Source organism: Vicugna pacos, chromosome 19, assembly GCF_048564905.1.
Source record: "Vicugna pacos chromosome 19, VicPac4, whole genome shotgun sequence".
Taxonomy (NCBI): Eukaryota; Metazoa; Chordata; class Mammalia; order Artiodactyla; family Camelidae; genus Vicugna; species Vicugna pacos.
In genome coordinates this window covers 42,117,742-42,144,923 of record NC_133005.1, presented here as the reverse complement: position 1 = coordinate 42,144,923, position 27,182 = coordinate 42,117,742, and the positions used below count along the sequence as shown (strand labels likewise).

At 50.4% G+C, this 27,182-nt stretch overlaps 1 protein-coding gene across 1 annotated transcript; it reads left to right on the top strand.

Moving 5' to 3' along the window:
* The first annotated feature begins 1,249 nt into the window (after positions 1 to 1,249).
* CTCFL (CCCTC-binding factor like) lies at positions 1,250 to 26,261 on the top strand. The gene is made up of 11 exons (XM_072943605.1): positions 1,250 to 1,269; positions 1,924 to 2,468; positions 2,894 to 3,113; positions 6,787 to 6,957; positions 7,249 to 7,382; positions 9,620 to 9,740; positions 10,398 to 10,547; positions 12,818 to 12,978; positions 15,825 to 16,007; positions 20,921 to 21,044; positions 24,663 to 26,261. Exons 2-11 carry the CDS (start codon positions 1,944 to 1,946, stop codon positions 24,809 to 24,811), a joined length of 1,938 nt encoding a protein of 645 aa, XP_072799706.1. The 5' UTR covers positions 1,250 to 1,269; positions 1,924 to 1,943; the 3' UTR covers positions 24,812 to 26,261.
* Positions 26,262 to 27,182: the final 921 nt, after the last annotated feature.

Here is a 27,182-nt window from a genome sequence, read left to right as displayed (position 1 = left end):
TCCCTACCCCCCAGGTCTCAGCATCCCCTGCAGGGACCCCCCTACTCCCCTCCTCACCCATCCCCACCCCCCAGGTCTCAGCGCCCCCTGCAGGCCCCCCGACTCCCCTCCTCACCCATCCCCACCCCCCAGGTCTCAGCACCCCCTGCAGAGACCCCCCTACTCCCCTCCTCATCCATCCCCACCCCCCAGGTCTCAGCGTCCCCTGCAGGCCCCCCCACTCCCCTCCTCATCCATCCCCATCCTCCAGGTCTCAGCGTCCCCTGCATGCCCCCCCTACTCCCCTCCTCATCCATCCCCACCCCCCAGGTCTCAGCGCCCCCTGCAGGCCCCCTGACTCCCCTCCTCACCCATCCCCACCCCGCAGGTCTCAGCGACCCCTGCAGGGACCCCCCACTCCCCTCCTCATCCATCCCCATCCCCCAGGTCTCAGCGTCCCCTGCAGGCCCCCCCCACTCCCCTCCTCATCCATCCCCACCCCCCAGGTCTCAGCGCCCCCTGCAGGGACCCCCCACTCCCCTCCTCATCCATCCCCATCCCCCAGGTCTCAGCGCCCCCTGCAGGGACCCCCCACTCCCCTCCTCATCCATCCCCACCCCCCAGGTCTCAGCGCCCCCTGCAGGGACCCCCCACTCCCCTCCTCATCCATCCCCACCCCCCAGGTCTCAGCGTCCCCTGCAGGCCCCCCCCACTCCCCTCCTCATCCATCCCCACCCCCCAGGTCTCAGCGCCCCCTGCAGGGACCCCCCACTCCCCTCCTCATCCATCCCCACCCCCCAGGTCTCAGCGTCCCCTGCAGGGACCCCCCCACTCCTCTCCTCATCCATCTCCACCCCCAGGTCTCAGCGCCCCCTGCAGGGACCCCCACTCCCCTCCTCATCCATCCCCACCCCCCAGGTCTCAGCGCCCCCTGCAGGCCCCCTACTCCCCTCCTCATCCATCCCACCAACCCCTAGGTCTCAGCGCCTCTTACAAGCACCCCCAGCTCCCCTCATCATCCATCCCCACTCACCATGGTCTCTCAGCATTCTCTGCAGCTCCTGGTGCAGCTCTCGACCCCCTCCTCCACCTCCCTTGCTGTCCATTGCCCCCTCCCCCCAGGGCCCCGCCCCTTGCACACCTCCCCACTTCCCGCCCTGCGCCTGCGCACTGCTATCCTTGACCCTCGTGCCCAGGCGGCTGGCGGCGGCGGGCGGAAGCCTGGACCGCGGGGCGCAAGGCGGAGCCCACCAGGACTGGGCGGGTTGGCGCCCAGGCCACGCCTCCAGGGTGAGGGGCCTCCCCAGGGTCCAGACTCGCGTCTCCCGCTGAGCACCAGCTGCTCCGCGTGGGCGTGGGCGTGGGCGGGCTGGCGCGGAAGGCCCTGGCAGGCGGCGCGGAGGAGGGGGCCAGGGAGGGCCCAGGAGGGTGGGGGCTCTCCTGGTCCAGAGCGGGTGCCTCAGGCCCAGAGAGGGCGCGTGGTCGCCTTGAGACCAAGGCCGCGTGGGTACAGGCTCTGGGCCAAAGCCTCCGTGGCTCAAAGGGTGCGCAGTCTGGAAATGCGCTCTGGTGGGAATCGTGTCCAGGACCCCCTTCTAGGCCTGCAGTGTGCATTTGCTGAAAGCCGGTTCAAGCTCAAGCCTTCTAGGCCTGGAACTGTGCGCTGGCCCGAACCCTGCACAGGCCGCACTTTGCTAAGCCTAGACTGTGGATTTGCCACAAGCCTGTTGGTTCTAGAATGTTCTGGACAAACACCTGCTTTGGCCTAAATCCTGCTAAGGCTCAGCCCCCTCCTAGGCCTAGGCTGAGTCAACTTCATCCTGACCCCAATGAGGCCCAAAGCCTTTTGGGGCTGGAAACTTGTCAGACCTTGGTCAGCCCTGATGCCCGCCAGCCCCAACCCCCACTATGCCCACCCAGACGGCTTGCTTTTTTCTCTGACAGGCCAGGTCACAGTGGCAGGGATGGAGTTCTTAATCCCTTCTGAACAGTTCACCAAAATCAAAGAACTGGAGTTAATGCCAGAAAAAGCCCTGGAGGAGGAGAAGGAGGAGGAAGATGGCGTGTGCAGAGTGAAAGAACACTCAGGCGCTGGAGAGTTGGAGGCCCAGAGCACCCATGGGGCCCTCCAGGCCAAGATCCCGGAGGGAGAACAGGAGCTGGCGCCGGCCACCATGGCGGAGAGCGAGCAGCTCATCCTGACCCTGCAGGCGGTGCACGTCACCTCGGGAGATGTGGAGCCGCCGCAGCAGGGGGAGGTGCAGGTGCTGCTGCAGCGGGCCAGCGGCTGTCTGCAGTCCCTGGTGTGGCTCGGCGAGGGATCCCCTCCGAGCCTGCACCAGTGTGTGGCCATTAGCTTCCAGGAAGAGGTGTACTCGATGCAGGAAACGGAGGTGATGCAGTTTCACGTCCTGCAGGAGAGTGTGACCGTGGCCAGTGAGGACAGTGAGCTAGCAGTGAGCCTGGCAGAAAGCACTGAACTGATTAAGGTACAGCTCATTTTCATAAAAAGGAGGAAGGGTAGAGCCAGAAAACTGTTTTGTAGAGTTGCCCTTTGAACAGTCTTAGGTATGGACAAGCAGTTTAAAATTTGCAGTTTAAATATTAAATGCACTAAAAATATTCCTCAAGGAAATCCTGGGGGACTTCCCGTTGTTTTTTTAAGAGTTTAAAAAGTTACACTAGTTAGAATACTAGAAGGAGCCCTGGGTTTTTTAAATAGCATTTTGTTTCACCACCCAAACCCTTGATGCTCAGTAATTTTACAACTTAAGCATTTTGGTTGCAGTGGACAATCCCCTGTGCATCTTTAATTTGGGTTTTTTTTAATGGATTCAATGGTTTCATTAAGGCAAAGAGTTGAACCAGACTCATTGATAGAATTGCACTTGTTTGAATACTTTTTGTTGATTAGCTTGAGAAAGCTCAGAAGGAGGAACAGCTGCTGGCCGAAGAAGGAGTCAGTGGAAAAAGAGAAGAGCAGTTTTTTCTTGTGGAAGCGAGGCCAGGAGATGAAGGAAGCGATGAAATTGTTCTGACAATTTCCAGCTTGAATATGGAAGAAGATAAACCGGTCCCCGGTCAAGCACCTATTGAAAAAGCCAAAACTACAGAAAATCAAAAAAAGACAAAGGGTAGGCCAGTTCATTTGGTATAAAATACTCTGCAAACAACGGGCTGTGGTTTGTCTTTAGGGGAGGGAAGATGGTCATTGAAATTTTAAGTGGTTGACTTAGTTGCTCACAAAATGTCAGGAAATGGGAGACATTTTGAACTAATGTTCTGTATTGTGAATTGGATCCAAGGGAGTTTTGCTTTTTGTGCACAAATGTTTTCAACGCGTGGTAAAGATGCTCCCGCAAAGCGCTGTGCACCTAAATAGAAGGTTGAGTCCTGATCTGCTTCCCAGTTTGCAGCCCTGGGGGGTTGGGTGTCTGATGGAGACAGAGCAGGTGCTTCAGGGCCAGGAGAAGGCAGGTGCCCAGAAGGCAGCAGAGGCACCTTCAGGGGAAGAGATGTTTAGGTGAGGCCAGGAAAGAAAAGAGGATGAATCTGCGCCCTCAAACGTTCCCTGTTTGGCTTTTTAAAAAATACTAGTTTGTCACTTAATTAAATCAAGAGAGTTCAACTCCAAAATCTCAACTTCTAGCTCATTTATAAAAAGTCGTATGTGGCAACCCTCAGCTCTGTTTCCTGCTCCTAGCAGCGGGTGGCCGGGGCTGGAAAGTGACCCAGTTTAGAGAGCCACACTGCCACCGCTGTCCCTTCTTACATGTGGTTAGAGTCGGCCATTTAGGCTGCCTGCCTCTGGCTTCAGTGGCTGCTGGCATCTGTCACCTTTGCTGAATGTTAGTTTTTCATATACTTCAGTCAAGAGATCCGACCCACAAATTCCCAACTCCTCACTCATCTTCAGGTTTTTAATATATTTACAGTTCTGGGCAACCACCACCACTAATTCCAGAATACTTTTATCACCCTGAAAAAAAAAAGTGTACCCATTAAATAGTCTCCTCTGGGCATGTCGTTTAAACAGTCGCGCACAGGTCACCCGGGGCCTTTGTGTCTGGATTCCCTCACTGAGCACAATGTTCTCAGGGCTCACCGTGTTGTGGCTTGTGTGAGCACTTCATTCGTTCCCCCCGAATAAGGTCCCATGGTGTGGGTACACCGTGTTTTATCGGGTCATCCGTTAGTCAGCGTGTAGGGTGTTTTTGCCCTTTAGCTATTGGAAATGGCGCTGCTGTGAACACTCAGGTATCGGTTCCTGTCTGAACACTTGTTTTTGGGTTCGAGTGCACACCTAGGAGTGGAATCTCTGGGTCTTATGGGTACTCTGTTTCACTTTTTGACGAACTGCTAAAATCATAGGATTATAAAAATTGTTTTAAAAAATCGCAGCCGTCCCAGAGAGTGTGATGAGGTATCGAGCCCATGTTTTCCGTTTGCCCGTCCCTGATGACTAACAACGTTGACTATCTTTCCGTGTGCTTGTTGGCCGCGTGTGTGTCCTCTTTGAAAAATGTCTATTCCAAGCCTTTGCCCATTGGTAAATTGGTGCCTGTGTTAGCTCCCCAGGGCTGCCATAACAAAACTCCACAAACTGGGTGGCTTAAAACAGCAGAAATGTATTCTCTCGCAGTTCTGGAAACTGGAAACCCGAAATCACAGTGTGGGTACTGCCCTGCTCCCTTGGAAGGCTCTGGAAGAGAGTAAGTTCCGTGCCCTTTCTCGGAGCCTGTGGTGTGGCCGCAGGCCCAGCTTTCCTCGGGCTGTGCGTGCATCCTTCAGTATCTGCCTCTGTTGTCACATACGTTCTCTGTGTGTCTCTTTCTGTGTCTCTCTTCCTATAAGGACAGCAGGTTGGATTAGGACCCACCCTTATCCAGTGTGACCATCTGAACAGATCAATCTGCAGAGACCCTGTTTGCAGCTGAGGTCACGCTATAGACATTTGCCGTTAGGACTTCAGCATATCTTTGGGGGCACACAGTTCAACCCCAGAATCTTCTATTCCAAGTTTGTTGAGTGTTTTATCATGAAATGGTGCTGGAATTTGGGGAATGCTTCTTCTGTTCCTATTGAGATACCATGTGAGTTTTTTCTTTTTATTTTGTTAATACGGTGTATTACACGGATGGGTTTTCACGTATTGAACTTCCCTTCCGTTCCTGTGATAAATTCCACCTGGTCAAGATGCACAGTCATTTTAATATGCCACTGGCTTTGGTTTGCTAATGTTTTGTTGAAGACTTTTGCACCTGCATTCGTGAGGGATATTGGCCTCTAGTTTTGTTTTGCTGTTTTATTTCTTTGGTATCAGAGTAATAACCAGCCTCGTGGAACGAGTTGGCAAGTGTTTCCTACTCTTTTCTTCTTCTTTTTTTTTCTTTTTTGAAGTGTCTGAGAAGAATTGATGTTCCTTCTTTAGGCAGCTGGTAGAATTCTCCAGTGAAGCTGTCTGGTCCTGGGGGGGGGGGGGGTTCTGTTGGAAGGTTTTTATGAATGATTCAGTCTCTTTATTGGTTGTAGGACTGTTTGGGTTTTCTGCTGCTTCTCGAGTTAGTTTTGGTGCTTTGTGTGTTTCTAAGAATTGTCCATTTTACCTCGCTTACCTAGTTTTTTGGCACACACGTGTTTGTAGTATTCTTTTATAATCCTTTTCATGTCTGTGTGGTTGGCAGTAATGCCCTCTCTTTGCTTCCTGGTTTTAGTTATTTAACTTTTACCTTTTTTTTTTTTTGCTTGGTTTCAAGTCTAGATAAAGTGTTAATGCTGATCTTTTAAAAGAACCAACTTTCAGTGTGACTGTTTATCTCTGTCTCGCCTTCTTATTTTCTGCCCCATGTCCCTCCACTCTAGACCTCATTATTTTCTTCCTTCTCCTAGCTTTGGGTCTAGGGTTCTCTTATTTCTCTAGTTTCTCAAGATATAAAGTTAGGTTATTGATCTGAAATATTTTTTCCTTTTTATGTAGGTGTTTACAGCTAAAAATTTCCCACAGATCGCTGCTTTCGGTACATCCCGTAAGCCTTGGCGTCCTGTGTTTTCACGTTCCTTCACCTCACAGCATTTTTGAGTTTCTTTGTGATTTCTTCTTTGACCATTGGTCCTTGAGGAGTCTGTGGTTTAACTTCCACATGTTTGTGAATTTTCCAGATTTCCTTCTGTTGTCAGTTTTTGATTTCATTCCGTGATGGCCAGAGGGCAAGTGACTTCTGTCTGTTTAAATTAATTGACACTGGTTTTCTGGATTAATATATGGTCTTTCCCGGAGAAGGTCCTCTGTGCACCTGAGAAGAATGTACGTTCTGCTGTTGTGGAGTGCAGTGTTACATCGGTTGTCCGGTTAGTTTATGAAGTTGTTTAAGTCTTCAGTTGCCCTGATGATATTCTGTCTAGTTCTGCCCATTGTTGAGAGTGAAGTGTTGTAGTCGCTGTTACTGAAGCATCTCTTTCCACCTTCAAGTCTTTCAGTTTTTGCTTCAAGTGTTTGGGGGATCTGTTACTAGGTGCATGTATGTTGGTACTTGTTATAGCTTGGTGATGGTTTAATTCTTTTATCATTACATAATGGTCCTGTTTTGTTCTCGGGTTTTTTTGGCAACAGTTTTTGTCCAAGCCTCTTCTGTCTGTTAGTATAGCCAGCCAACACTCTCTGGGTTACCATTTGCATGCAATAGCTTTTGTCAAGTTTCCACATTCGGTTAAAAAAATGACGCACCAAGTTACTTTGATGTGTTTACATGAAATTTGAACACCTAAAGAAAGATCTTTACAAATATATAAACTTTGTCCCTCCTGCAGAAGTAAAACAGACCTTCCGCTGTGACGCCTGCATGTTCACCTCTTCTAGAATCTCAAGCTTTAATCGTCATCTGAAAACTCACACCGGTGACAAGCCCCACGTGTGTCACCTCTGCCTGAAGGCTTTCCGGACTGTTACTCTTCTGCGGAACCATGTCAACACCCATACAGGTGAGCCGTGGGGAGGGATGTTGCCTTCAGTGATGTGTGTGGAGGCCTGTGTACGCATGCCAGTCCCCTGCTTCTATCTTTAAATAATGCGATTTTTTTAGACTTTAGTTTTGGTTAAAAACATTGGATGTTGCAAAGACTTTTCACGTGTCTCTCTGGCGTGTTTGTGGTTGAAAGAGCCTCTTCTTAATTCTTAAAGAATTTTGAGGCTGTAATTTGTAAGTTATAATTTCCTAGGAAAACTTGTAGCTAAATCTCGTTTAAAAGAATAAACCACGTGATTTTTTACAGGAACCAGGCCCTACAAGTGTGGCGATTGTGACATGGCGTTTGTCACCAGTGGAGAACTTGTCCGACACAGACGTTATAAACACACTCACGAGAAGCCCTTTAAGTGCTCCATGTGCACGTATGCTAGTGTGGAAGTAAGTGGACCTTTGCACTCAAGGCTTCGTGGCGACTTGTTAAGATGTTGCTGTAAAAGTTATGTAAGTTAAATTGGGAGGAGAATCTCTTACAAAACAGGTCTTACTGAGGACACTGGTCATACCTCTATGTGGGAAACAGTACTCAGTTTTCTGAATTGAAAATAGAAAACAGGATTTCTTTTTTCTTTGATTACCAACTAGTGAGAGCTATATGTAAAGATGTATACATCACAAATAAAAGTATTCGTGGTCCTTGAGAAATAATTCTCAAGTTTGGTAAAATGTTCTGCCCAGCGCTTTATGTAGTACTCTTTCCACAAAACTCAGAATGTATTTGCACTAGCGTAGAACCCAGATGCTGTGAACTTTGCTGAAATGTTTGCTTTCCCCAGGGGCACTTGGTCAGGTGCAAAGAAGATGCAAATGTGGCCGTTCCTACTCCTTGTGACCTTGACCGCCAAAATTTTTCAGTCTTCAGTTGTGTGTCATGGTCATTTCAACTAGATTTTTTATTTATACCTTCCGGCAGGTTTAGCACACCCTCAGGGAAACGGCAGGAGAACAGTGCATTCACTTGCCAGTGTCAGTTTTCTGCAGTTAGTTTTTAAGGACTCCACTCTGTAGTAGGACGCGTGCTGGGTCCCGATTTTTGAGGCCCGCCCCCCGCCCGGGAAGGACGACTCGCTTGAATGGCAGTGAGTTGAAGGGGGCGGCTGAAGTTTAAGTACAGTAGTGATGCAACCGTGTTTCATCAGTAGGAGATTTCACAAACAGGGTCAGGATTTGCTTCCAAGAATTTTTTTTTCTGCCATTACTATTTTTAAAAATGATTTCTCATCTGCGTTAAAGGTTGTGATTATAACGTGGAAACACAGGATGTGGGTTTCAAAGAGCAGAGCCATCTGAGAACCCCAAGCCCGGGATGGACTTCCTGTTGGGGTCCTGCCCATTCTTAGTGCCAACTTCGGGGCTCGCTGGGACCCTTCTCTGGGGCCCTGAGTCGCCCACAGCCTGTAGGGGGTGCGGCCCCAACAAATGGACCCTCTACAGCTGCCATCGCCCCGTCTTTGCAGTCTCCGGGTCTTGCTGGTCTGGTCTGAGGGGGAGGAGCCTAATCTCCCATTGGTGCCCTCCCTTCACACAGGCACCGGCAGGAAGGCAGGAAGCTGGGTGCAGCCCTCACCAGCTCCTCCCCGCCCTCCCTTCCAGAGCGTCCAGAGCAGGTTCCCACACCGCCCAGGCACACGCTCGGCTCACCCGACCTTCCGTGCTGTAATTTAAACAATTCTTTGTATTTTGCTTTCTGATAAACTCTAGATATCCTTTTTATTTTTCGCCCTAAAAGTCTTAAGTGAAATGTTTTGGTTTGAATCCTGTTTTCCATTCCACATCTTCTTTTGTTCTTGAATGTTCTTTAGGCTTCCGGGCACCTGGCTGCCCACGAGGGAACCAGGCCGAGTGTAGCGCTGGCTGAGAGCCCGGCGGGCTTTCCGTCCTCGGCGGCCCGAGCCTGGTGGGGTCCCTGCTGTTCTGCCCACGGTAGATCAGGGCCTGGACTGAGTGACGCAGAGTACAAGCGGTTCTGGAAGGTCCAAAAACAGCCAGAAAAGGGATCAAATGGGCGGGGTGTTTGCCTTTTAATGAATTGCCCGGGATACACAGTTAATCAAATTAGAATGTATTTTCTTCTGCTTAAAAGTTACTCCTTAGGAAGGCAGTGCCGGCGCAGAGACCCTGTCCTTAACGGAAAGGCAGGCCTCCCCGATCCCTGTGCCATCGGGTCTGCGGGCCTTGGGGTGTGACATGCCTCAGACGGGCATCGGCCCACGGAAGAGCTCGCGTTTCCCTGTTCAGGCAAACACAGGGCTGCTGGTTCTGCGGCACGGCCTGAACTTCGCAGCTCTGGGGAGGAAGTTGCCTTAGAAATGAGCATAAAATCGTGAATGGCGCTGAGCAGCGAGATCTCCATCCTCCCTTGCAAAGTGAAGCTGGAGATGAGAGTCTCTTAACCTGCTCGTTGTCACCAGAGGGTCCCGCACGCATGCGCACCAAATGGAAAACACCCTCCACCACAGGGCAGGAAAGGCCACGGCTCAGCCTGTTTCTCAGGGTGTGAAATAGACTCTGATGATAAAGTCGTACTCATTTAAATCTCTTTTTCAAGGCTGCTTTATTGCAGGCTCCACAAGCTTGATGCTTCCATTTGCAATAAATACCTTTCGCTCGTTGACTAGGCAAGTAAGCTGAAGCGCCACATCCGCTCGCACACGGGAGAACGCCCTTTTCAGTGCCCCCTCTGCAGCTACGCCAGCAAAGACACCTACAAGCTGAAGCGACACATGAGGACGCATTCAGGTAAAGGCATCTCACGCACCGAACAGGGGAAGCGCAGGTGCATCTTTACAAGTGGCCTCGTGAAACTTACCTCTGGTGCAAAGTTGGAGTTTGTCAAAACAAAGTTTTGACCCAGGGACGCTGATCCGTGCCCTCGCGTGTACCTAGCATTAAGGGAGCATAACTCAGCACATAAACACACGTAAATACCACGTGGAGACCCCGCCGGGATGAGCGGACATCGTCAGCTATTTGGTTCCATAGGTTTTCCAGGCGTTTAAAAGCCGACCCCTGAATTCATCCTTTAAGGCAAAACATAAAACAAAGTGTGCTGGTTTCACGCACACACATTTGGTTGTGTAAGGAGCCCCGTGTTACGTGTGCTTCTGGGCTCTCGACGCCAGGGCTAGGAGCTAGGTGTCGGTGGTGAGCTGTGAGGAGCCTGCGGGTGTTGGGAGAAGCGCCCACCTGGCCGCTGTCCACGCAGCCGGACGGCCCCTTGTCTGAGCTTGATTTAGGAACCTGGCTCTAACTGGGGGGGTTAGACGCATGAGAAAGGGGCTGACGAAGGAGTCTTGGGGGAAAGAACCGCTTTCGGCTCCAGGGGCCTCTGGGGGAGCGTCGGGCTCTCGGGGAGGAGCCCTGGGCAGAGGGTCACTGCTGTCACCTGTGTCCCAGGTGAGAAGCCCTACGAGTGCCAAGTCTGCCACGCACGCTTCACCCAGAGCGGGACCATGAAGATCCACGTCCTGCAGAAGCACAGCGAGAACTTGCCCAAATACGAGTGCCCACACTGTGCCGCCATCATCGCGAGGAAGAGCGACCTGCGTGAGTGTCCAGCTGAGTGAGCTCCTTGAGCGGCACTGGGTGCTGGCTCTTCGGGGAACTGGGCGCCTGGGCCTGGGTTTTTGTCCACAGGTCCTGTGGTGCCATCTTGTGGCTGCATAGCGTAAGTGCAGGTTCCAAGTCCGCCCCGGCCAGTCCAGGTGCGCAGATGAGCTGTCGGGGGCACTTGAGCTCATAAAGCACTTTCAAGGGTGGATGTTATTTTATTCCCGGTTGGGCCTGTTTTTATGGATGACGAAGGGGATCAGAGACAGAAAGCGAGCTGCCCCACGGTGCCCAGGACCTGGGTGCTGGGAGGTGGCCTGGTTGCAGGTTCTGATTCTTCATTAATGTTCCCTCCAGTGACACTCAGCAAACTTGTCTTCAGCCCTTGCTGTGACCCTAAAATGGTTCTGGGAACTGAGGGTACAAACGTAAGGAGCAAGACGTGGTTCTTCGGTCTTAGAGCCCAGGTGACATGAAACCCACACTGTGGCGCGGTGAGCCCCCTAACAAACAGTAAGAGGCACCGCAGAGCAAGAATGGATGTCACTGTGAGCGAGTCCAGGTGCCACGTTAGGAGCTGGGGTCGCATCCCGCCTGCAGGGGAAGTCTGCCCATGCGTAGCAGTGGGCAGTGGTGGGGGTGACGGTGGTGAACCAGCCTCTCTCCTTTGTTCCAGGGTTCCTGGCCTCCCATTTTCCATGATCTCTTTTCTCTTTCCAAAATACATAATGCTATGATATTCAAAATATGTCAACAAAAATACAGAGTCCCCAGTTTTGCCCAGAGAAATTCTAGAGATGTAAGGCACTGTTTTGAGAACTTTTCTGAAAGGGTAAAGATGTTTACTCAAACCTTAACTTTTTGTTTTATCTGGAACATGTGTCAGTTGCAAAACACAGTCCAGTGGGACCTGGTAGGGCACAAGGGTCAAGAGCCAGTTGCCAAGAAAGGACTTTTGGGGGCGGGGGGCAGGTGGAGCGAGGGCAGGAGGTAATTAGGTTTGTTTATTTATTTAATGGAGGCACTGGGGACCCAGGACCTCGTGCATGCTAAGCACGTGCTCTACCACTGAGCTAGACCCTCCGCCTCCAAGAAAGGACATTTTTGACACCACAGCAAAGAAGCACAGGTTACGTCCCACCTGAGTAGGCAGCACACCCCGTGTACCCCGTAAGATGCTTTATAAACAAGCGAAGTGTCCCCTCCTGTCGCTGTGTGAGAAATAGAGCTCTTTGAATGACTGAGTCAGCGCATCTGGGCTGCATCTCCGCCCTGCACTTGTCAGTTTTTGTTTGGCCTCTTACCCAAAGGATCACAAAACCGCCGTGCTCTAGACCCAGCTGAGCAGAAGTCACCCTGGAGCATGTCTGTCGATTATGATGCAGGACAAACAGCGCTGACTTCTAACGGAACGTCCGGGCTTTAAGTTAGAATGCAGGGGTTCTGTGTTTGTCATGTAAAACCATCTTACGTTATCCTAAAGGTCCACCTGCACCATGAGGCTCTCAGCGTGCTCTGCTGAAGGAGCCCGTCAGGTCCAGCTTGCCCTGCCTCATGCAACGCTTGACTCCCCGTGAAAGGGCATTAAAATGAGATGTCCATATGCTGTTCATCCAGAGCAGCAGTTTTTAGCTGGGAATGATTTTCCCCCCGGGAGAGACGTCACAGTGTCTGGAGGCACTGTGGCTGTCACGAGGCGGGGGCGCTGCTGGCCCCAGCGGGTGACTGCTGCTGATGTCCGGCCCCACACAGGACCTGCCCACCCGCGGAGGAATTAGCGCGCCTCCAGCTTTAACACCGGCGCATCTCGTTTTACTGCACTTGGCTTTGCTGCGCTGCTCAGGCACCGCGTTTTTCACAGGTGAAAGGTTTGCGGCAGCCCTGCCTGGAGCAAGTCCGCTTCTCCAACGGCGTTTGCTCACTTCTTGTCTCTGTGTCACGTTTGGATCAATCCCACAGTATTTCAAATCCTCCACCAGCAAAAAGACTACGACTGGCTGAAGGCTCAGACGATGATTAGCATTTTTTAGCAATAAAGTATTTTTAGATTAGAGCACGTACATTGTTTTTAGACACAATGCTGTTGCGCGCATAACAGACTGCAGTGTAGCGTAAACATGAATTTTATACACAGCTGGAGCTGACCCCGCGGTGTCTCTGCGGTCTGCCCGTGGAGCCCAGGCTGGGAGCCCCTGTTTGGTGGGTGGGGGAGGCAACCTCACGGAAACAGTCCTCTTCTCGCCTGTGACGGTCTGTAACTGTTCCAGGCGTCCATCTGCGCAACCTGCACGCTTACAGAGCCGCGGCGATGGAGTGCCGCTACTGCCCCGCCGCCTTCCACGACCGCTACACCCTCGTTCAGCACCAGAAAACGCACAAGAACGAGAAGAGGTTCAAGTGTGAGCACTGCGGCTACGCCTGCAGACAGGTGCGCGTGGGACGCGCTGGGCGCTGGCGGCGCGTGGATGGGGGGTTGGAATGAGATGCTCTGTCACTTGGAAAAATTTTTTTCAAAGCCATGCTTTAATAAAAGAGACTATTTAGAATAACCAAAAAGTAGCCACAAGCCAAGAGTTTAAAGAAACCGTTCTTGCTTTGGTTTTTTGAGGGGTGAGATAATTAGATTTTCTATTTATTTATTTTAATGGAGGGACTGGGGATGGAACCCAGGGCCTCATGCATGCTAAGCACATGCCCTACCACTGAGCTATCCCCTCCCCCCTTAAGGCAATTGTTCTTAAAGTGTGGCTCACGAAGCCCTAGAGGTCCTTGAGACCGACCAGGATCAGGAGATAAGAATTATTGTCACAAACTAGTTATAACGCCTTCTGCCTGTGTGGCCCTGGCACTGGAGGTGCAGGAGCAGTGGGGCTGCCTTCAGGGAACCCAAGTGGCCACACCAGGCAGGCCTGCAGTGCTCTTCACCTTCATGTCCCGGAGCACAAAGAAAGGGCAGTTTTCCTTAAGAACATCCTTGACAAAACATGAAAGTTACTCACTTTATTCAGTCCTGAGCCTGGATGCTCACCTCTGTAACTGTCCATGTGGTGAGCTAGGAAGTCGTCATAAAGCACAGTCACTGTCCTCTGGAGGGGGACACGCCCGCTAGGTTTTTGAGTTGCCAGCTCAACTAGCCACTTTTTTACGAATCCCTGTTTTCACTTGAAAGAACGAGTGACAGCCTCTGCTTGTTCCACTGCTGATGGCAGTTGTTAGACATTTCCTTGAGAACTCACGAAGCGAGCCCGCCACTTCAGGGCAGGTGTATTGCTAAGGATACGATTTCCACTTTCAAGAGGAAATTAGAATTCAAATTTTGGAGCACTTCTACCCCCCAGCATGAGCTTGGCGGCTTTCTAATATTTAAAAATGTTTCTAGTGAGACTGGAGTGATTTTAAGACAGCAGTTTCTTATAGTATATATTCAACATTTAGAAGCTCTTCATAACTCAGTAAACTGATATTTTCCAAATGACCCCTCTATTATTTTGCAAAATCGTGCATGGGTAAAGGATCCATTCAAAGTATGAGATAAGTCAACAGATTTTAATGTAACAGAGCATCACGAGTTCACTGGTGCAGTTTCAGACTCCACATTTTAACCCACTTTGGAGAAATTACCAACGTCTTGAGTTTCGGTACAGTATCAGAGAACATGTGTAATTATTTGAAAAAAGCTATAAAAATTCGGCTCCGTGTCCCAGCTGTGTATCTGGGAGAGCAGACTCCCTTCCCCTGGGTCAGCCACAACGGCACGCTCCAGCAGGCTGAGGGCAGAAGCTGTTTTCTTTTAATTAAGTTGCCAGACTTAGAAATAAAAATAGAGAATGACCAGTTAAGTTTGAATTTCAGATAAACAGCGAACACTTTCGTATATAAGTATGTTCCAGAGTGCAGCCTGAATTTTAGCATGAGGCCAGACGTTAATTTTCGTTTGTTTTAAGAAATAGATAATGTATGTTTACAGAAACATACTGAATATGTTTGTAGTTAGTTTTAGATGAATTTGAAGTGTTTTTACACTTTCTTCATTTCTCTGTCGACTTCTAATCCGGTCGGTAGTGACAGCTGTCACCCCCATAAACACAAGCCCCCTGGGTCGTCAGGGACTGTCTAAGAACATAACGGGTCCTAAGACCAGAAGCTGAAGAGCTGAGTGGCTGCTTCGAAGCGCCGTGTGCGACTGTGAACATTTCGCTGCAGGTCGCCAGAGGTGGAAGCTAGTGCTTGCGGTGCTCCAGGGTGCGGGCTAGCAATAGAAGATGCTTTGAATAAAGGAGCCAGAGTTTTCCTTGTAGACTTTGAGCATTAGGATGTTCGGGTGCCCCGAGCACAGGACATTTGTCGCGATGAACTAGGAGGGCTCCCCGGAAGTTGGATGAAGCCTGGGGGATGGTTCCAGGGAGGGTGAAGCCCCCGGGGTTTGGGGAGCAGACCTGGAGCACCTGGAGGCAGGAGATGAGGCCGGAGCACTGCCGGGGGCGCTGACCTACCTTCCCGCTGGACCTTGACTCCTGGCAAGAGACCAGGTGATGCTCTCCTGAGAGGAGGGAGGAGATGAAAGGTGTGTGGGGAGGTGGAGGATGTTCATGAGAGAAAGGCTGGAAGAAAGAGTGTCAGGCAGGGCTCCGGCCTGAGCTTTTGCTTGACTTCATGTATACGTTTGTCCTGACTCCCCAGTGACTTACTCATATAAATCTTAGTCAAAACTTCTGGGGGTTTCTTTGCTAAGAACAATTATTTTCACCGCCGTGCTTTTGAATCATTGTTAAGGTGGTTATAATCCTCTCCGGAAGTGGGCGGGAAGACATTTAGATGCTTACTGTCCTTCCAACCCTAGATGTCCAACGAATTGAAACCCAAGTGATAGATTTTCAAGTTTGCAGGTTCCATCTGCCCTTTGTCAGTTCAGGTCATGACAAATAATTCTAGAAGTCGGGCTGCAAGCACATGAGGCCTTTTGGAGGGGAGACTGATTACGGGCCCCCCCACCGAGCTGTGTTCTGCTGCACCCGCCGTGGGACTGCAGGAGCAGTTGGGTCCGTTGTGAGCACTTGCAGACCCGATGGCGGGGACCGTGTGCGAGTTTGTCTCCCGGGAGCCAGGCCAAGCTTCCACGTAGTGCTGTGCTGAAGGTGCATTTGCTTTGTTTTTTCCTTAAAAATGCATATATCTTTGGGGAGGGGAGAAAGGTATCACTCAGCAAATAATGTCTGAGACGAAAAAATTCCTATAAATAGCTAAGGCATTTGTTTTCGTCCCCTCCCCTCCCAGGAACGCCATATGACAGTTCACATCCGTACCCACACTGGAGAGAAGCCGTTTGCCTGCCTCTCCTGCAGTCAGTGTTTCCGGCAGAAGCAGCTGCTGAATGTGCACGTCAGGAAATGCCATGACACCAACTTCACCCCGACCGTTCACGAATGCCCCCGATGTGGCAGAGGCTTTTCCCGCTGGGTAAGCTCGCTCACGGCAAATCCTCCTTGAAAAGGCGCCGCCCTCCCCCAGGCTCGTGTCACACTCGGGGAGTTAAACCTGATTATAGAAACTTGCCAGGACTTACGGTAGCATCTGTCACGCCAGGAAGGTGGTCAGCAGTCTTTTTGGAGTCACAAAACTCTTGAAAATCTTATAAACGTGTGGTCTACTTTCCGTGTAAAAGACAGTCCTGCAGACAAAGGCTCCTAATGGTTTCAGGCAGTTCTCAGACTCCCAGCAATCCACAGACAAAGAACTCCTGTTTTTAGTGTAACATTTTTAAATTGTCCCTGTGGATTAGATTTAGGCTACTTCACAGAGGTAACTTAATTTTTAGTATGTTTTATAGAAATTCTTAGAACATGCTCTTGGTACTGTGCAGAGAAATACATTTACCCCTCAACTGCATTTTATTTTTTAGGTGTTGTGTTACTTCTCTATTGCTGCATAACAAAGTGCCTCAAAACTTAGTGGCTTCAAACAACAGACATCTATTATCGCGCAGTTTCCGTGGGTCAGGAAGCTGCGAGCGGCTTGGCCGCGTGGTCCTGGCCCAGGGTCGCTCGCGACGTTACGGTCAGAGCGTTGTCAGGGGCTGCGGCCACCGGCCGGGCCGCCGGGCCCACGTCCAAGGTGGCGCACCCGGCGTGGCTGCTGGCAGGCGGCGTCAGTTCCCCAGCATGTGGGCCTCCCCCCAGGCTGCTCAGGTGTCCTCGTGACCCAGAGCAAGCGGGAGAGAACGGGGAGGGAGCCACAGTGGCTGTCGTCTCCTAGTCTCAGAAGCAACGCAAGATCCCTTCTATTCATTAGAAACAAACCACAAAGTCCAGCCACACTCAAGGGGTGGGGGCTGAAGTCCCCTTTGAAAGAAAGAGTGTTAAAGAATTTGGGGACATTTTAAAGCCACTGCGGATGACTAGCTAGACCCCTGGACAATGTGCGTCCGCCTTAACTTTGTGAAGGTTTTAAATTTTCTGAATCTGACTGTTTTTATGGGGGAACCTAGCTTTTCTCTTGAAAGAAGACGCAGGGTGGTTGTGTATTTTGGGTGGTGGCTCCCTTCTGGAGCGTTAGTGGTGTTAGTTCAGAATTTCAAATAAAAGTGGCAGCAGTGCTCCAAAAACCAGTGTCATTCGCACCGAGTGTAAATGGTCAAGAAGCTGCCCTTTGGCCCGAGAAACAAGACAGCTGGGAAGAGAAGAACTCAGCCTCGGCACCCCTCAGAACACGAAGTCAGGAGTTCTGACGCTTTTTCTTCCATTCACGAAGGCACATCTGGACTTGCGTCTAGAACACATGAAGGACTCGGACAACTTGCCGGATCTCCTGCATCCTGCCAGGGGGCGGAAGAGGCCCTGAGCTGGCCCGGAGCCCCGTGCTCTTCACGGGGCCTGCCCTCGGGGAAGCCAGTTAACCGGCGCCTAACCTGCCGGGGTGTATCAGCGTCTGCCTGACCTGGTGAAGGGAGGTACGCAGCTCCACCTTCTTCTGGCGCGGAGGGGACACACCTGAGAAGCACGCCTGCAGTTCCCAGTCCAGAGGCACAGGCTCGCTGAGGACTAGACCTAGTCCCAGGCGTAGATCCACCCCCCCCCCCACTACTAAAGGCCTGTTCACAGGAGCTGCTTGCCCAGTACAGCATGTCCAGCTGTGGGACAAAAAATTGCAAGGCGCGCTAAACACAATTTGAAGAGACAGAGCAAACGTCAGAAACAGAAGGGGCAGGGGTGTTACAGTTGTCAGACCAGGAGTTTAAAACAACTGTGATTTATACGTGGGGAGCTCTGAGGGAAAACGTAGGCAGCAACGCAAGAACGAACCGGCAGTGCGAGCAGAACGGGAAATCTTAAGAAAGAACCAGAAAGAAATGCCAGAGGTCAGCGTTGTAACAGAAATGAAGAATGCTCTGAGGCGGGAGAGCCGAGAAGAGCTGAGGAAGTGGAGATGTCCCATGTTCGCGGAGGAGGAAACTCGGTACCGTCAAGATGTCACGGAAGATTCAGCGTGATGCCTCTCAGAGTCTCAGCAAGTTATTTGCAGACATCGACAGACTGATGCGGAGGCTGGCAGGGCAAAAGACCCAGAAGAGCCGACACGATATTGAAGGAGAGTAAAGCGGGAGGACTGACAAGATCCAACCTCAAGACTTACTGTACAGCTACGGTGATCAGGACGGTGCGATGCTGGTGAAAGAACAGGTAACTAGACCAACGGAACAGAACAGAGAGCCCAGAAACATCGTCAGTGGATCTCTGAGGAAGGGGCAAAGGCGGTGCAACAGAGAAGAGGTTATCTTCTCAGATAATGGGGCTGGAACAACTGGACGCCCACGTGCCAAAGGGAAAAAGGAACAGAACCTAGACGGAGACCTTACACCAGTCACAAAAGTTAACTCAAAATCGGTCCCAGACCTAAACGTAAAACACAAAACTCAAAGTCCTGGACGATAACGTAGGAACAGATCCAGACGACCCGGGGTGTGGTGATGACTTTGAATGAAACACCAAAGACGTGATCCATGAATGAAGTAACTGGTAAGCTGAGCTTCAGTAAAATTAAACACTTCTGTTCGGCGAGAGACGGTGTCAAAAGAATGAGAAGACAAGCTGCAAACTAGGAGAAGATACATGCAAGGGTCACATCTGATAAGAGGCTTCTCCAAAACGTAAAGAACTCAAGACTCAGTGATAAGCTAACCTGGGCCAGAGACTTCGATACCTCGCCAGAGAAGGTCTACCGATGGCAGACAAGCATACGAAAACTTGGTCCACATCACGAGGCATCAGGGAAATGCAAAGAAACACACCGAGATACCCCAGCACCTCCTGGAATGGCCAGAATCCAGAACGCTGACACCACCACGTGCTGGTGAGGATGTGGGGCCCCGGGAACTCTCACTGAGTGCTGGTGGGAGTGCAAGATGGTGCAGATGCTTTAGAAGACTGTTTGGAAATTTGTTGCGAAACTAAACATGCTCGCACCATGCAATCCAGTACTCCTGCTCTTTGGTATTCACCCAGAAGAGCTGAAAGCTTACGTCCACACAAAATCCTGCTCACAGGTGCTCATAGCAGCTTTCCTCATAATTGCCCAAACTTGGAAGCAACCAAGACTTTCCTTGAGAAGGTGAATAGATAAACAAACCGTGGTGCTTCCAGCCAGTGGAATATTATTCGGCGCTAAAAAGGAATGAGATGTCAAGCCACTAAAAGACTGGAGGAACTTTAAATGTGTGTTAGGGAAAGAAGCCAGTCTGGAAACGCAACGTACCGTATGATTCCAACTAGATAACATTCTGGAAAAGACAAAACTATGGAGACAGCAGAAAGACCAGTGGTTGCCAGGGGCTGGGATTGGGGGGTGAATGAATAAACAGAGAACAGAGGATTTTTAGGGCGCCTCTCCCTCTCAGTTTCGCTGTGAACCTAAAACTTGCTCTTAAAAAAATAAGTGTTTAAAAATAAACAAATAAATGAAAGCAGATCTGGACACTCAAATTCAATTTAATTTTTTCAGGGTAAATTATTCACAATCCTCCATCCTGTTCACGCAGTAGTCCCTGTGCATCTCTATACCAGGATGCCGCAGGGCCAGCCGCTTCCTCCCCAGGAGGGACCCCTGCTCTGAGTGCAGGTCACGCACCTCCTCTCTTGAGAAACACTTCCCCGATCCAGAGGTTTGTTACATTATTACTCTGCCCTCTGGGCCCTGAATGTCCATATGTTTACTTAAAACCTTACCCCACTTCGTTTTTAAAGGCTGGATGTGGTTTTGTTGGTTTTGTTCATTCATCCAAAACTGGTATCAGGAGTTCTCAGCCATTAATTTCCTGAAGCTGTAGGGAGACTGTGCTTGGAGATACGCAGGCACCACTGCTTTTTGTCATATTCACAAGGGAATCCTTGACCCCCAAAGGCTTGGTTTCTACATAATCACCACATGAGCCAGAGGTTGGCACACTTTTTTCTGGAAAGGACCAGATAGTAATTATTTCCAGCTGCACAGACCAGTTTCTGCCCCAGCCCCTGAAGTCCGTGACTGTAGCACCGAAGCATCTCGGTGGACATGCCTGTGTCGCACGAAACGTGATTTACAAGGACAGCTGGCCAGCCATACCTGTCCCGCAGGCTGTAGTTTGCAACCCCTGTGGAGAGGCTTCAAATGGAAGAAGTCTGAGTAATGTTCCCCCTGCCTTTCTCTGTGAATCCTTCCTCCTCCCACCCACACACCAAGCAGTCCTGAAGTCAAAAGGGAAATTAGGGGGCACGTTTTACATAATCGGCAAATTTAATGACATGCCACTGGTATCTTTTTATGGCATGCGAACTTTTTCAAATAGTGTAAGTGTTCTGTCCTACTTTCAATCACCCTGAGGGTCCGTATGTGGGGTTATATCATTAACAGGCTTGACTAGGAAATCTCTGAGCTGCCTTTTTAATTCTAAATGCTGTTCACTTTTTTCATTGATGTACAGTCAGTTTACAGTGTTGTGTCAATTCCTGGTGTAACATTGCAGTTCTAATACCTCCGCGCACAGTAGGTCAGGAGAGAAGCTGGCAGAACAGTATAGTTTCTGTGGTACGTTGTTGATTTTCATAAAGCTGATGACATATTGAATTTTTGGTGTAAATACCAAGCCTCACTTTGGAGAGCAGAAGCAGTCTGAAAAATGAACTTTTCCTCATTGACATCCACGATCGTAAAAATACATTTAAAAATAAGCTAGCTTTTGGCTAGACCTAAGCACAACAGAAAGGGTCACCTTTAAAAAGTCATCTGTTTTGTACAGGATTTTACAAGGTACGTGTCACTCCCTGTCCCCAGAGCCCCGTCTCTCTAACCGTGGGTTTTAAACGCTGGTCCTCATGTGCTCCGTGTCGTTTCTCCGACAGAGTAACTTGCAGAGACACGCGGAGAAGTGTGGCTCGGGGCAAGAAAAGCCGTCCACCTCCAAAAAGAGAAGAAGAACAAAGAAGAGAAAGCCGGCCGTCCCCAAAACGGCAGCCAAGGAAGACGGTACCTCATTTTAAACGAGCTGGGTTTTAACGTGGCAGTGGGTGTCTCCCTGTGTGTTCTTCTGGGTGCGGAGCGTCGCTGGGCAGGGGACGCCCCCAGAGACCCTAAGTGCCTGACCCCAGAGGGCGCCTGGTCCCCCGGCTGTCCTGCTTCTGCCCCGCGGGGCAGGGTGGTGGGGCGGGAGTGACGGCCGTGAGGACGCGGTGAGGAGGGGCGCACGGGAGCCCGGCGGGTCCGCATTCCCCGTCATACGGGGTCCTGGCGGGACGCGTGGGCGCGGCGGCGGCACCACACACGGCCCCGCTCCCCGGGGTGGCACTGGTGGACCGTCCCTGGGCCTAGTGGAGCTGATGGGGACCGTGTCCATTTCCTGGGGCGGCGGCAACAACTGACCACAAACTGGGAGGTTTAGGGGTTTGTCTTCTCACAGTTCTGGAGGCAGAGGCCCTCAGTCAGGGCATCGGCTGAGCCGCGCTCCCGCTGGCGGACCGGCCTTCCCTGCCCCCCCAGCCCTCGCTCCGCTGGCCCGCTGTCCTCTCCACCTCCCAGCCCGCCTTGCCCGACACACATCCTCCTGGCGTCTCTCCCGCCTCTCGAGCCGCCCTTCTTCCTCCTCCTCTTCTGACCTCAGCTCCTCCCGCCCCGTCTCCTCCCCTGCAGTGGGCCTACTGTCCACAGAGGACCGGCCTCCCCGTCCACACCTGCGCCCGAGTGCACACCTGTACCCACAGCCACGCCTCCACACCTGCGCCTGCCCCTCGTCCACACCTGCGCCCACACTCAGACCTGCAGCCTCGCCCAGGCCCCGCCCTCTCACGTGGCTTCATCCCTCCAGCCCGGGTCCCTGCTGATCTGGGACTGCAGCCCCCGGAACCTCTGCAGACGGGGAGCAAGTAGTCAGCTGCCTGAACATTTAGAGCATCTCCCCGCGGTTGTCTCCAGCTCAGTCCACCCAAAGCTGAAGTCTTGTCACCCCCCCCACCCCCACCCCCATTGCGCCATCCCTCCCACCCTTAGCCAGTTCTCTCCTGCAACCCTGACCCACACCGATGTCTGGGCCCATGAACTGGCAGACTCCCTCTCGCTCACATCTGAAGCTGCCCGACATTTCAGCCCCTGCACATGCCGAGTCCTCCTGTCTCCACCTGGTCTGGGGCGCCACTCCTGAACCAACAAAGGGCCTTTTGCACACACACATCAGGCCCCTCCATCCTCACTACCCACACCACCTGCAGCCCGTTCCTTGGCCACCCACTGCCCAAAGCCCAGGACCCAGGCACAGCCTGCCCACTCGACACCCAGCCACGCTGGTCCCCCCATCCCCACCAGGCCAGGCTCACCCTTTCCTCTGCCTGGAACGCCTCTCCTCGGTGACTGTGCCCCGGGTCCTCAAAATCTCACCTGGGCCTCCCTGATAGCTCAGCTCGGATTCCTGACCCGGTCAGCCCCCTTCACGTGCACCTCGCAGCCCCTCACCCTGTGCTGGGTCTTGCGTTTCTCCGATCCTTCAGGGAGTCACCCTGCCCACCTGTGCCGTGCTCTCCTCATAGGTGGGCCTGGCCGGCAGGTCTGTCCCCAGTGCCTCACCAGGCCTGCTTTAGTGTCAGCCAATCCACCACATGTTAAATAAGCCAGCGAATAATGAGCACAGCCCTTTACTGGCAAAGACAAGCAGGTGAAGTGGACCCAAATCCTTCAGCCATAGTAAAGAGCTCCTGAGGCCAGGTTCCCAGGACTCCTCTCCCCACGTGGGCCGGACCCCGAGACGCCCATATAAACGTGCGACTTCCCAGCTAGTCAGGTGCCTGAGGACGTCCTCCTGACACCTAAGCGCAGTATTTTCTTTTAATTATCTTATTAAATAAGGCGCCTGAAATGGCACAATTCTACCCGGATGAGGGTAGCCTACACTAGAAGCCAAAGAGGAGGGGGCATAGAGACCCCTGAAACCATCCCCCCGGTTGGTGACGTCTCTGCTGAGGAGCAGAGTTGAAGCACAAGGGTCTCCAGCCCGAGCAGCGGCCTCAGCTATCGGAGGGCGGCCCTCATCCTCGTGAGCCTGAGTTGACCTCTCCCCGACATGCCTCCTGGACACTGATGTTGAAAGAAATGAAAAAAAGAATTTGTTTTAATGATGCACAGTGGGTCGGGCTGAGCGTTGTTCCCCCGTGACTTACGCTAGTCTTTGAAACAGGACCATCAGGGGAGGGCCCCGGAGATGCCGCTGGCATTGGCTTCCATGTGCCAGATGCAGACATGGGAAAACTCTTACAGGTTTAAACTTTGGGGATGAGAAAACCAGTTATGTTAAGACGCTTTGCGTATTGAAGACAGTCAGTTGTGTATTCAAAGTGTGAATTGAGACAAGTAAGCTGATTTAAATTAGCCAAAACCATGACTTAATGTGCATTTCAGGGTTTTTTTTTTTTTAATCTGTGTCATCCAGAGAATTGTCTCACTCCTCCTTTTGCAGCGTTAGTGGGGCAGCATGTCCCCTACCGGGTCCTTAGGAGGTTCTGCAAGTGACTGTCAGGTGCACCGATTCTGGGACCTCGTGTCCATCTTCCTGCATATACTGGGTCTTACTGCTCTTCCCCCCACCCCCAAAATGCTTCAAGGAACCTCAAGCAAAAGTATCTATAGGAGGGAGGGTGTAGCTCAGTGGTAGAGTGTGTGCTTAGCATGCACAACGTCCTGGTTTCAATCCCCAGTGCCTCCATTAAATAAATAAATAAACCTAATTACCTCCCCTCCAAAAAACAAAAACTGGAAAAAGAAAGTATCTTGCAACAAGGCTGAACTCACACAAGGTAGAAGCTGCCTTCCCTGTGGGGTCCTCTGTCTCGCTTTCCCCAAGGCCCAGCGGTGACATTCCATGGGTTTTCTAGGGAAGGAATTTAGAACCTGGGTAGAGGGTTGAAGACAGATAGGTTTACAGTGAGCCTCTGTCTTTAGGCCTTTAAAGTCAGGCTGACTATCTAGAGCCTGCGGGTGAGCGGGTGGGGATGGTTGCCAGTCTGAGTGTGGCTCACAGTGTGGACCTAGCATGATGCTTGACCCAGAGGTGACTCAGGATATGCTGATTGGCCAAAAGGACAGATGCCCTGAGAGCAGCTGGCCTTTTTCGTTTCATCAGTGTCATTCCATGGGCACTGAGACAGGCCTCATGGGAGCAGCTCAGCCACTCAGTCCACGGGATCTGGGTTCAACTTACAGCAGCGGTTCTCAACCAGGAGTGATTTCTACCCCCCAGGGGACAGGTAGCAAGATCTGGAGACATTTCTGGTTGTCACAACAGGGGAGGAGCGTGCTTCTGGCATCCCATGGGTCAAGGCCGGGGAGTGGCTAACCACCCTCCAGTGCCCAGGCTGGCCTCCATGGCAGAGAAGGATCCAGCCCTAAATGTCCGCAGAGCGAGGTCGGGAGACCCTGCCTTAAAGCACAGAGTGGCGATCAGAATGTGTGTACCGTCCTATAAGTGGGAGGATTGTTTCCTAAAACGCTTGCTGCGGTGTTAAAAATGCAGTGATTGTTTCCAAAATGCAGTTGCACCGTTTATCAATTCTTATTTCTTGGCTTTATTTTAACCTTGCCAACCCTGTGCCTTTTTCCCCCAAGAAGCCGCAGCTGAGGAGGCCTCCCTGATAAGCGGAGAGCAGTGCCCGGGAGGGGCGCTTCCCATGGACTTCGGAGCGGCCTTGGCGGAAAGCGAGGACCTGGATGAAGGCATGACATGTGAGATGATCCTCGACCTGATGGACAAGTGACGGGGCTCAGAGTGCGTCCTCACATCACGTAATTCCTGAAGCATGTTGCAGGGGGTTAATTTCAGCACCGCCTTTGAAACAGTCAGATTCCTGACAGTGGATGGTCGCGGTTTTTCCAGAGCTTGCAGTAGTGTCTAGAACTGTTTGCCTGTTTTCAACTGATGTTTCGAAAACATTGCAGGTATTTGATAAAGAGCCCAAATCCCGAGTTGAAAGATAAAACCTCAAACCGATGACTTTATTCGCTTGATACCGGCAAGGTGGCCCACAGGCAATGAGCAGTAATTTGGGGACAATTGGTTGTTTCCCCCGTAGAGACTGTTCAGTGCTTCAGCAGATAAGCTGGGAAACTGTGTTGAATTGGACACACCCATCGTGTCTCTAATCCTATGAGTTGTAAACACAGAAGGCTAATTTTATGTCCTTTTTTTATACAAATGAATTTTCCATGAAATGTACAGCTACCATAATACTTTTAATTAGTTCCAAATTCGGCACAAAAGATCCTAATGTTATTTTTTTTTTCAAACTGAGTAGAAAATGAAAAACTTGAATTACACAAGAAAACAGTGAGTTGTTTTTTGGTTTTTGTTTTGTTTTGTTTTGTTTTTTACTTTGGTGGATGAGCAAAGCTCACTTTTGGATTTTGGATTATGTTTTTGATTATGTTCTTCAGCAGGTATGAAACCCCCCCCACTGCATCCCATTCTTGTGTATTAGTGTGTCAGTTCCTCACCCTTCTGCTTTGCTGAAACGCCTTTGTTTATATTTTTTAAATAATTGGCAGAGTGAGAAGAAACCTAAAAATCTGATAATGAAAACGTGTACTTGTAAAGGATTTGTACTTTTTTTAGAAGCCCCTGTCATGAGTATTTCTCTCTTGCCAACTGCAAAGATTTCCCCACATTCAAGCAGCACATGAAATGGCCTCTTCAGGACTTAAAATGAACGGGCACCTGTCTTTGTCCTGAGTCATATTTTCCTTCTTTTCTCATCTCAGCAGCTGCTTTTGCTGTGAACTTTCCCCCCATCTTTTAATACCATCAGTAGGTCCTAAATTCAGATTCTTCCTTTTTCAGCTTTATGGAGATATAGTCAACAAATCACATGGTTGTGATGATTTGATACACAATTTGATACAGGCATACATTGTGAAAGGGCTTTCCCCGTCTAGCTAACTGAATTCAAAGTCTTAAAGGCGGATCTGCTGTTAAAAATAGCCCAAGTTTAGGAAGCCCGTATAGGGTGAACACATGCAAGTAATTTCTCGGCAGGAAAGGCAGTAGATTCTTTTTATGACAGCAAATTAATTGAAATGGCACAATAAGACTTAAATCCCGTGGTCTGTTGTGTGCCGTAATGGGGCCTGTTTTGTAATAGTTTCTTATTCTTTGACTGTTGTTTAGAGATGTTTTGCAAAACTCAATAAAATGAAATGCTTTAAAATTGCTGTCTTTGTTATATGTGAATGATGGTTCTAAAAAGTATCCTCTCCGCCTGGTGATGACGGGGACAAGCTGGAGCCCTTGCACGTTGTTGGTGGGCGTGTAAAATGGTGTGGGCACTGTGGAAACAGTATGGCGGTTCTTCAGAAAATAAAACAGAAAATTACTGTGTGATCTGGCAATTTGGGGATATACCCAAAAGAATTGAAAGGTGAGTCTTGAAGAGATATGTGTACACCCATGTTCATCGAAGCATTATTCACAATAGCCAAAAGGTTGAAGTAACTCAAATGTCCATGGATGGATGAATGGATAAACAAAACGTGTTTATCTGTACAATGGAATAGTATTCAGCCTCGAAAAGGAAATGATGCCGCATGTTACAACATGGATGAACCTTGTGGATATTATGCTGAGTGAAATATGCCAGACACAAAAGGACAAATACTGTATGATTCCACTTATATGAGGTTCCTAGAGTAGTCAGATTCGTAGAGACAGAAAGTAGAAGGGTGATTGCCAGGGGCTGGGAGGAAGGGCGAGTGGGGAGTTACTGTCTAGTGAGGACAGAGTTTCAGTTTGGGAAGACAGAAAGGGTTCTAGAGATAGGTTGCAAAATGAATGGACTTAACACTGCTGAACTGTGCACTTAAAAATGGTTAAGACGCTAAATTTCATATCAGATATCTTACCAAAATTTAAATTTGTTTGATTTAAAAAGAACAGATAATGTAAGAAACATGTTTCAAAACATAAACCCTGTTGGTATCTAAACACCATCAAAACTCCTTAGAAACAATCTCTTACAGGTCATTTGCAGTGTTTTGCATGTGTGACACCTGGATGAGATACTAGATAAAATCAGGTTCAGATGCTCAGCTTTGATTCATGTATGTGCCCGAATTCCAACACCTGGATAAAAGGAG

What these genes read in the sequence shown, in the direction of transcription:
- CTCFL (XM_072943605.1), top strand. Translation starts at nt 1,944, where the DNA reads ATGGAGTTCTTAATCCCTTCTGAACAGTTCACCAAAATCAAAGAACTG. An exon ending in CGCGAGGAAGAGCGACCTGC is followed by an intron (nt 10,548 to 12,817) that starts GTGAGTGTCCAG and finishes TAACTGTTCCAG; the next exon opens with GCGTCCATCTGCGCAACCTG. An exon ending in GCAGAGGCTTTTCCCGCTGG is followed by an intron (nt 16,008 to 20,920) that starts GTAAGCTCGCTC and finishes TTTCTCCGACAG; the next exon opens with AGTAACTTGCAGAGACACGC.